The 10242-nt window shown below is 51.9% G+C and overlaps 1 protein-coding gene across 7 annotated transcripts in view; it reads left to right on the forward strand.

Moving 5' to 3' along the window:
• Nucleotides 1–6602, forward strand: part of Arhgef7 (Rho guanine nucleotide exchange factor 7) — a 114118-nt gene extending 107516 nt beyond the window's left edge. For all 7 annotated transcript variants that reach the window (XM_028881303.2, XM_028881301.2, XM_028881304.2 and 4 more), the window contains 3 exons: nt 2806–2905; nt 3166–3220; nt 4353–6602. In XM_028881303.2, coding sequence (XP_028737136.1) covers nt 2806–2905; nt 3166–3220; nt 4353–4475 — 278 coding nt within the window. In that variant the 3' untranslated portion in view covers nt 4476–6602. The remainder of the gene's footprint in view (nt 1–2805; nt 2906–3165; nt 3221–4352) is intronic.
• Nucleotides 6603–10242: the final 3640 nt, after the last annotated feature.

Here is a 10242-nt window from a genome sequence, read left to right on the forward strand (position 1 = left end):
AGGTTACAGGATTTTTCTGAGTTAGGTATTCAAGAAAAGTGTGCTGTGATGCCACTAAGAATATTTCAGATATAATGTGTTAAGGAATGTCTTTGAGAAAATTAAAAATTCTTAAAATAGTCTGCCAACTTATGAACCTGGCTGTGCTATGCTTCCTTGTTTTGTTGAAAGGCTACATGGTGAGCTAGCAACGCCTGTCTACAGCTTAACAGAGCCCATTGCAGGCCCGTGACTCGCTGTCAGGACCTCCAGCCACTGTTCCCCTGCTGTGTCAGAGCTGGAGCGGCTGGTGCCTTCTACGGGAACGTGGTCCCATCCTTAGATTGGAAATTCTTGGGTGCCCGGTACCCCAAGGCCCTGCCACGTGTTTTCAACTGACAGCTGAGGTCATGGAATTTTAGTTCCTTTAGTCCATTGTGTTATTTAGTGGACCTCAAGGGTTGTACTTACAACCGGCTTTGTTGGTGAGAGCTGGCTGGCAGACTGTGTGCCTCTAAGAACAGCTCTCTCTGTAGAGAACTCCAAGTAGTACATGGAGCCCTGATGATTAACTGCAGTTAACCCCCAGGGAAGTGTCCTCAGTCTGGTGTGGGCGTCATGGTTCCTCCTTGCTTTGCAGAGACACCCTGCATGTCACTTACGCACTCTGGACGCTTTAATGCTAGAAACAAATTGTCCCATGAGAAAAGACTAAAGAACTGAAAGGAAGCGTGTCGTCTGCTGCTGGGTGCAGTTCTGAAGTCTCCGTTCTCACCTGCTGCTCCTTTTCAAGCCTCTGTTGAGTTTAATATGACAGAGTAGTCATCAAGACTTTTTAATTTGGCGCCAACTCAGCCACCAGCTCTCAGCCCAGGGAGTATCCTTGGCCACTGGATACCAGTGGGGAACCTGCGGACCTAACCCAAGTGCTGTTCCTGGCTGCGCTCTTCACCAAGGAGCATGGGTCCAGCTGCTCAAACACCCGACTCGTTGGAACCCTCACTTTTTCGGGCACAGTGAGCATGCACTAACCTCTTCTAAAAGACACTTGTCACCTGCCCTCATGCATGGTGCTTTCTCTCGTATTCCCCAAGTGACCCATATGTCTATCAGTGCTCAACAGGAAAGAGCCTGAGTGGGCTCCTCTGTATCAAGGAGGCTGTCCAGAAGGGACGTCTGCCTGTCAGTTGGACCCTGCATGGGGTGGGGTGGGGCTGACATTGTCGGCCTGCTGGTGTTTTTTAAAAACACACTCCTCTCTTGGACTGCATCTTAGAGCCCTGCATCTCCAGGACTGGAGGCACTGAGGGAAAGATAAATGGTGTGGCCTCACCAGAGCCTATTGATGTAACCCCCTCTAAGAGTAGGGTGGCCATCTTTGAGATAGTCTTTCACAAAGTAACATGTGCGTGTCCTCAGAGCACACTAGGATGTGACAGCGTTTCAACTACTCATGTGGGATTCAAGGCTGGGCTACCTCGCCCTGCCTGCTTCTTTCATGGGCAAAATTGTGCCGTGTGGCACAGACATGGCTGGATTGCCAGTCCTGAGCTCCCCGGGGTGTTTCCAGTTCCTCTCCTGATCATGGGCTTGATCTAGCACCTTCCAGTGCAGTAGACTTGGCAGATACACAGAAGATGGCCTGGGGAGATGTACCTGAGGCTAGTCCCCAGGCCCCATGGTTGCCCTGGTGGATGGCTAGCTCCACATGCCAGGGACATTTCACAAGCCCGTGCTGTCTGCTTGGACAGCAGCGACTCACCTCGCTTTGTCCAGAGACGCACGGGCTTGGGTTCAAGTGCCCGCAAAGCTGCTCCCCACAGTGCCGTCTCTCAAACACCGTTCTAGGGTTTCCATGCCAACAAGGGTGCACAAGAAGTGCTCCTTAAAATCTGATGTGCTTTCAGGAAGTCATACAAAGGGCACCCCGGAAACACAAAAGCGAATTAACGCCATTTCCACAGTCAGCCATCTTATGCCATATGCTTTCATCAGAAGAGTGTGCAGACGAGCACAGCCGTGAGCAGGTGAACCTGTTGTGCGGCAGAATCCATCCTTCCTCCTGTTTGCACCTGGTGGTGCTGCTCAGAAGCAAGTGCTCAAAACACATCGTGTGATCCTTCTTCCTGCTACCTACCCTTGGAGGCCAGGGTCTGACGCACAGTGCATGTCACAGGAGGTGGTCACCGGTCAGCATCTGTGCCAGGACCATGTGCCTCTGATGCTGTGGGTAGTGTGTTTCCTTCCCATTGAAAGCTGTGTGTGTTCAAGGGGGTGAGAGAATTCACAGAGATCAGACCATAAATCTCACTTTTTAAAATGATGTGTACAATGTTATAGACGTAACTGAACACATACAGTCTTTCCTTGATGTTTCCGTTGTTAACCCTGAGCTGCCTCTCCAGACCTTCACCTTTTTTTTGTAATTTCTAAGAGCTTTTCAGTTATAAGCACAAGAATTATGCGTTCTTTCCTGGTCTGGTCTCTCCAGCGATTCTGGAGTGATCTAATAATGGTTTTAAATTTAAATGGTTGTGTATTGAGTGCGGTGTGGTCAGACCTTTAGTGTACTTGCTGTTAGAGATTTCTGTAGTTAAAAGAGTTTAATAAGTTGCAAAAGAGGCTATTTTTACGTTTTTTCTGTTGCTGTTTTCTTTCCTCTGTAAAGCTTTGGTTGGCCACACCAGCAGACAGCTGGAGAGATCTGGTGCAAGGTTTTAATGTGTAGTCACTGGCCTTGGGTGTCTAAGGGATGTGTAGCACAGTAGTTTCCCTCCCTTGGTCCTGCCGCGGCACTCACACGGGACTTTTCTTTTTAACGACCAGGTTCACGTAAGGAGTCTGCTCCACAAGTGCTGCTTCCAGAAGAAGAGAAAATTATAGTTGAAGAAACCAGAAGCAATGGGCAGACTGTGATAGAGGAAAAGTAAGGCGGTTTCCTTTGTGTGGCTGGCTCCCCTCCCCTGCCCGTTGGTGGGGTAGTCTTAACTAAAACGGCTGCTGGAGGCTGGGCGCAGTGTCACTGATGGTGCTGGCCTAGGCTGGAGGTTAGCCCGAGGCACCCAGCCCGCTGCTCTGGAGTTAGGAATTTAGACAAGAAGACTTAGTCAGCAGCCCTGGAGGCCCTGCCAGCCCGCATCCTTGACATTCTGCCACCTTTCACGTGCTTACTCTTTCCTGTTCCAGGAGCCTTGTGGACACCGTGTACGCATTAAAGGACGAAGTCCAAGAGTTAAGACAGGTATGCCTACCAGTTTTTAGTTTTAATCATTTTTTTTTTAAATGGGAGAAAAAGGGAAATACTGTTTTAAACATGAAGCTCATTGTAGATTAAAAGGAAATCACAAAGCCACCAGCCTTCCTTAAGAGTGACAGGCAAGGGCCAGAGATGGCTCAGCAGTTCAGAGCACACGTTCTTCCCGAGGCCCCAAGTTCAGTTTCCAGAATCCACAAGGCAGCTCACAACTATCTATTAACTCTAATCCTGAGTTATCTGATGCTTTCTTCTGGCCTCTTTGGGTACTGCATGCACGTTATACACACATACGTGCAGGAAAAAACACCCATACATGTAAAGCAAAACAAATCTAAAAGCTGAAATAATTCTCTAAATCATCATTTAAGAATACAGGAGTGACAGGCCAGGAGATATTTGTCTCCTTGGCACTGCTGTGTAGATGTGAGCCACCTCAGGGTTTCCTGGGGTGATCTGGGGTTCTGCCTATTAGAGGACCCTGCTGGTGGCCTCTGGCTACTTGGCTTCAAAAACCCAGGACAGCAGGACGTTGGTGTCTAGCCAGCTGTACGTGTGGCAGTGTGTTCTTGTTAAACCTTCAAGTTGTATTTTATTATTTTATTGGGTATTGTGTTAGGTAGGGCACGTGCTATCACATATGTGTGGAGGTCAGAGAACAGCTTTGTGCGTGCGGTTGGTTCTCTGCTTCCACCTGCGTGCAGGTTCTGGGAATCAAACACTGTCTGGCTTGCACTGCTGAGCTGGTGTGTGGTGTGCATGCTCAGCAGCTGGTGGGCAGGTTGGAAGGCTGGCGTGCAGTGCAGGGACTTTGGAGGGGGACTGGAGTGTCCTGAGGGTGAGGCGACTGGACACAGGTGCCTGTCTCCTCCCCCCTGGGTTCGGGGCAGCACGCTTTCCTTCCTTCCTGACCTGCTCCTTCAGTTGCTGGCGGTAGGTCTGTAGACATTGGCCTTGTCACTGTCTCCAGCCCCTTCCTTCTGGCGTGTTTTATCAAGTTGTCTTCTCATGAGTGTACCTCACAGTGTTCGTGACTCAGCTCTGTCGACCAGCCGCTTCCAACCTGGGCTACCTAAGAGGAAGGATGCTTAGCGTATCCTCTGTCATGCTTGCTTCGCAGGATAACAAGAAGATGAAGAAGTCCTTAGAGGAGGAGCAGAGGGCCCGCAAGGACCTGGAGAAGCTGGTGAGGAAGGTTCTAAAGAACATGAACGACCCTGCTTGGGATGAGACCAATCTATAGGCTGGAGACCAGCCAAAGACCAGCTCCCGGTCAAGGCCCAAGCACAGTGACATTCAGGACTAGGGCAGGTGGTCTCCATCAGGCTGGTGCTGACAAAGCTAACCTGTGAGCTACAGATGCTGAGGCCTGGTGAGCACCTCTGCCGACTCCTCCAGCATCGACTGACCAGGGGCCTCTGGCTTTTGGACTTCATTGAATCTATAAATAGCATATCTGTGTACTTGTAAATACTGACCTCTGAACGCATACCCTCGATGTGACCAGGCTAACCCTCTTGCTAGGATTTCCTTCTCAGCCTTTCTGGCCACAAGGATTTGAAGTTGTGTTTGCGAAGTGTTGGGAGCAGAAGGGTGAAGAGACTGGGCGGCTGACTTGTTCCACAAGGCGCAGGCTCTGTGGTGCCGTCAGCAGCCCAGCTTGGGCACAGCGACCTTTTCTGTCACCGTCCTCTTAACTGCAGTATTCCAGTCTCAGGCCTGTGGCTGTGCCCGGGAATCACGGATTCTAGGAAGGTGATGTTGCTCTTTACCTGTGATACTCGCTCCTGCCGCCCTGTCCTGGCTGGGCCCTGGGTCCCAGGAACGTGTCACAGTGTGGAGAGGTGGGTCAGCCTTGTGCAGCGTGGCCCTCCCGCCGAGAGAAGCAGCCCCTGTATATATAGATGTGTTATTTATTCCATGTTCTCCAGCCGGTGCTGCCGGGCAGCGTTGGGCTGCAGGCTGTTGTCAGCCGGGAGCTCTGACCTGTCCAGGCCACTGAAAGCCCTCCTCCCCTCCGAGCTGAATAAAGCAATACAGAGCCGCAGTTGAGCTGCAGCGGAAGCCCCACGGGACTGTGCCCTGCTGTCCCCATGCCCTGCCCTGCTGCCTCCCTGGGCCCAGGCAGGCCCTGGCAGGCAGGTGGCCTGGACTAGAAGGCCTGTTTTCTGTTTGGCCAGGGCTTGCCTCTGGTTTGGCAATAAGTGACAGTGACCTCAGCTGTCTGCTTCCTTCCTCCAAAGAGGTTGTTCTGAAGCCAGGGGAACGTCTCCGTAGGAAGGTCTTGGGTGGTGGTGGTGGCCGCGGGCTTCAGTACAGCCTCTCCCTGGGGTGTGACCCAGCCCCAGCACTCCTGTCCCACGTGGACCGGGACCTCACCCATCCCAGGGGGCAGTTCTGAGCAGGCCCCGAGAGGCCCCTGTGTTCTCCTCTTCCTCCACACTGACTGGGTGCAATGTCTGTGGTTTGCGTCTGCCAGGATCCCCCAGCGTCCCTTAGGCTTCTCACCAGAGCCTCCCGCCCACCCCTGTTAGCATTTTACCAGTCTGTGCGGGGTGAGAAAGGTGAGGGTCCTCGTTCTTTCTGGTCAGCCTCGTTTCCCAAGCACTTTGCTGACCCAAACGGCGACAGTGTGTTGCTGTCACAGTAGATCTTAACTCAGGAACAACACCGCTCCTTGCATCTCTCCACTGCTGGCGACAGGTGCCTGGGGCTGCGCGCAGCTCCTCCGCCATCGCCACTGGCCTCGCCACCGCTGAGGTCGCCGTCCACGCCCAGGACAGTTTCTTACAGACCTGCCTTAATGATTCGCTTGGAGTATTCCATGAGTATTCATGTTCCTAACATCCCTACCCTGACAGGGTGGCTGGAGGCTGCGTGTAGGCACGCTGCCTTTTCTCTCCGTGGATCCAGCGTCTTCCAGGCTCTCCAGAGAGCGAGAATCTGCATCCAAGAGCAGTTCTTTTTAAAAACTGACCCTGTTGTACACACCCGTTTCTCTCTCCTCGAGTCTCTCCGGGTGGGGCTCTGGTACCAACAATCCAGGCCACCATTCACCAACTGTTACCCCTCTGTTTCTCAAGGGATGAGGGGGATTAAGCCATTTCCTCTCCTGTAGATGTGAAGCACTTTCCGTTCTGAACCATGTTGCCATGTAGCAGCCTCTGAAGCTCCATTGTACTCTCCCATCTGCTGTCCACGCGCCTGTGTGCACTTCATGCCAATCCCCCTACTTCCCTGGGATGCCCAGGGCATCCAGACACTACAGGAAACCCGGTGTGTTGGCAGACAGCCCCCGGTGTTGGCCACTGCAGTGTGTGTGCTATACCCTTGGAATTATTAAACTCCTTATTTTTCTTATCTCATAAAACGTGTCACTTTATCTTCTTTGAGATGTTCTCTGTGTCTGCGTGAGTGCGTGCATGTCTGTGTGTGTCTGTGTCTTGGCTTTTTAGGTTTAAAAATCTTGTGTTTTGTTTGAAGCAGGAAAATATGTGTGAACCTTTGAAATCCTGTTGGGAGCATTTGAGGATGATAAGAGTAGGAAGAAGGCAGTTTTAGGAAACGGAGTTGTAGGGGTCGGCCCTCCACCCTACAAATCCACCATTGGAAAGATAACTGGTGTTGACATGGGGGCCGATGGGTGGATTTGAACAGAAGGCAGTAGAGCATAGACTTGTCAGAGCATAAAAGGAAGTGACTGGGTTGCATTCTGTCAGAGCCCTGGCTGACTCTTCCTGGAGGATATCGAGAGTGTCCCTGGTGAAGGTGTCTCTCTCTCCAGTCCAGAGGGAGATACCATCAAAGGCAGGGGTAGGTGTCGGGAGGGGGAACTGCCAGTTAGAATTACCAAGCTAGGCGCAGCATGGGTGAACCTGGGATGTGCTGCCTTTACATTTCTGTGACAAGACCCTGAGGTACGCGGCCAAGGGGACAACAGGTCTCTTGACTCGTGGTTTCAGAGGTGTTTGTTTGCCCTGGTGGCTTGGCTCTGTCACACCAGGCCTATGGCGGCGCAGTGTCCGTGGTGGCTTTGTGTGGTTTATGATGTTGAAGAAGCCAAGGGCCATTAGTCCCCTTCAAGGACACATCTGTGTGACCTAACTTTGACGGTTCACCTGTCTCCCCAACATTACCACTCTGGGACCAAGCCTTCAGCACCAGGGTCTTTGGTGGCACTCAGGATCCAAGCTGTAGCAATGGATCACCTTCCTTTCTGGGAGCTCACGTCTAACCACAGGCAGGAGGCAGAGAGCAGGCTAGAAACTGCCTGTCTTTGCAAACCTCAAAGCACGCCCCCAGCGGCACCTCCTCCAAGGACACACCACCTAATCCCCCTAAAACACTTCCACCAACTGGGGAGCTACATATTCCAACCTGTGAGCCTGTGGGGCTGTTCTCACTCAAACCACCACACCTGGTCATCCCTGGGACTCGACTGGGGGGATTTGGTCAGGAGACTTTAACTGTTCTGAATTTTGTACCAGATTTCAGAGACACACAGCGGCAGGTCTTCCTGGGTGTGACTCCCTGTCTTGTTCCTCAATGCTTTATGGTTGTCAGTATCCTCTATCAAATTGCTCATTGGTCATCCAGAAAGCAAGCCTGCAGGCAGTGGGTACAGATGTAGGCCAGACATCCACCCCATATGTGGGGTTGAGACAGACTTCAGTCCCAGCCCAATCAGTAGTAGGAGCGGTAGCTGGGTTGGGGGGATGTAATTCCTCAAGTGACGGTACCCCAGTGGGACACAGTGATGATCTGTCTAGATGGGGGTGTGCCATTGCAGGACCCAGATGGACAGTACTGTCAGTTACTAAGGTAGCCAGCCATGTTGGATACCTGGCTAGCCACCATTCAGATGAGAAACCCGAGGATCTAAAATCTCAGGGGTTTCAGTTATTTCAGGCATAAATGACTAGAGATTTGTGTTGTAATTGGCTGAGCGCCCTGGACACTTGTAAATTTAAACTGGCCTGGTTTGAGGCAGATTAAACCTTCGTCTCTTTTAGGGATTCTAGAACCCCCTGCTTGTGGAGGAAATGTAAGCAGCGTGCCAGAACCCAGGTCACAAGTGCCTGTGTCTACAGTGGGATGAACACACGCCGCTCACACCGGGCGAAAGCTGGGGTGTGCCCTTGGGCCATCTTTCCCCAAATAAGATCACATCGTCTTGATAGCTTGCCAACTGCCCTGAGGGAGGGTGGGGGCAGTGGCTGTTGTGAGAGCGTGCTAGCAAATAGCCGTGGCTCTCGGAGGTGCTGAGGCGAAAGGTGCTGGATCTCGGCTCTCCTAGGTGTTACAGCCCTCGTGCTCTGTTGTGTGCATCCATAGGGTTGTTTTTTTGAAGCACGGTCTTAAAACTGTGTCACCCCAGCTGGCCCTGGACACACAGCTGTCTGGCTTCTGCCCCCAAGGGCTGGGGTTAGTGTGTGCCACTCAGCATGTGTGGCTCTTTTGTCTCTTGGGTTTGTTTTTGAGACAGGTGCTGCCTTCTGTACCCCTGCCTCTGCCTCCTGAGTGCTGGAATTACCGATGTAAACCTCTGTGGCCATCAGGAATAGAGATGTAGATGCCATCTAGAGTATTTTCTCCAATCCAAGCACTCGAAGCTGTGCCCTGGACTGCCATGCCGTGGGCTACACCAGGAGCTGTACTCTGTCCCTGGCTGTCCCCTGGCCTCAGACAGTTCTCACAGATTGGTCTCCCAGTGGCCTCACTCTTGGCTCTGAGGGGACAGTGTTCCTTGCACTCAGCCCGTGCACAGCCTCTCCAGCCTCAGCTCTTCTCCACGGTACTCTAAAGCACACGGATGTTTCTTGAGGGAGGGTAGGCAGGCTGCTCTCTGCCAGCCCTGGGGCCAGCTTCGGACGTGGTTTGCGGGAATGTATTGTTAAAAGACCACAGTAGCGAAGTCGGAGCTCCAGGAGCAGGCTGTGCATCAGGGAAACAGACTGGAAGCTCAGTGAGGGTCATTTAGTGTGCTCGTGGTCTGCAGGGTCCGTCCTTCCCTGGACTCGGCCTCCGTCAGGTCATGGATGGTGAGTGGATCAGACAGGAGGGCTGCTGTTTGGCTCAGCCACAGCATCTCTGAAGCCCGGAGGTCCAGTGATGGGGTGATAGCAAGACACAGACTCTTCTCCACAAATCTCTCCACATGTGCCCTTCCTGGCTACGAGCGAGGGCAAGTGTGACGTTCAAGACAAATCCAGAGGACAGAAAGGAGCCAGCACTTGGCACATTTATGTTCCCACACCAGCTCGACCTTGACAGTAACAGCGCAGTGCATGAATAACAAGATCCAGAAAATGCTAAAGGAAGCATTGGGTCCGTGTGTGCTAACCCAGCCGTATTCATTTCAAGATCCAACTCTGGCTTCGAGGTATAAAAGTTAGGCATGAGATTTACAGAAGGCAAAGCCTTCCTCAGTTGGATTGGGTTTTGAGAATGCCACTGGTGGAAATTACTATTCTTTGGTCTCTCAGAGATGGAGCAAATGAGAGCTTTAACAAAACCTGTCAACGCAAAGCACAGCCCCCACCTCAAGAAACAAGAGCGGCCCGGAGCAATTACACGAACTTCCACAGTCATACATACATCAACAGACAATGACGGTTCAGTGCTCTTCGTGATACACTCATGGAAACATGGTGTAGAGGACAACAGAGTGTAGTGAAGCGGAGGTCTTCATGATAGGTCTCAGATGCTACCGAGTGGTGTCCTTAGCTCTTTGGGTGTGCGGATGCCAGTGGTATGTTGATACATTGCTGGAAGGTTTTACCTGCTGGTCACGAAGATGTTAGGCTTAACATCCAGAAATGGAGCATGGAAGGGCTGTCACAGCCCTGGACTGTTTGGATGTAGATCTGTAACATTCTAACTCTTCATAGCTCTAACCAGCCCCTCGGCTTTGCAGATTCAGTAACGTGTGTGTGTGTGTGTGTGTGTGTGTGTGTGTGTGTGTGTGAGAGAGAGAGAGAGAGAGAGAGAGAGAGAGAGAGAGGGAGGGA

This window comes from Peromyscus leucopus, chromosome 17, assembly GCF_004664715.2.
Source record: "Peromyscus leucopus breed LL Stock chromosome 17, UCI_PerLeu_2.1, whole genome shotgun sequence".
NCBI classification, from domain to species: domain Eukaryota; kingdom Metazoa; phylum Chordata; class Mammalia; order Rodentia; family Cricetidae; genus Peromyscus; species Peromyscus leucopus.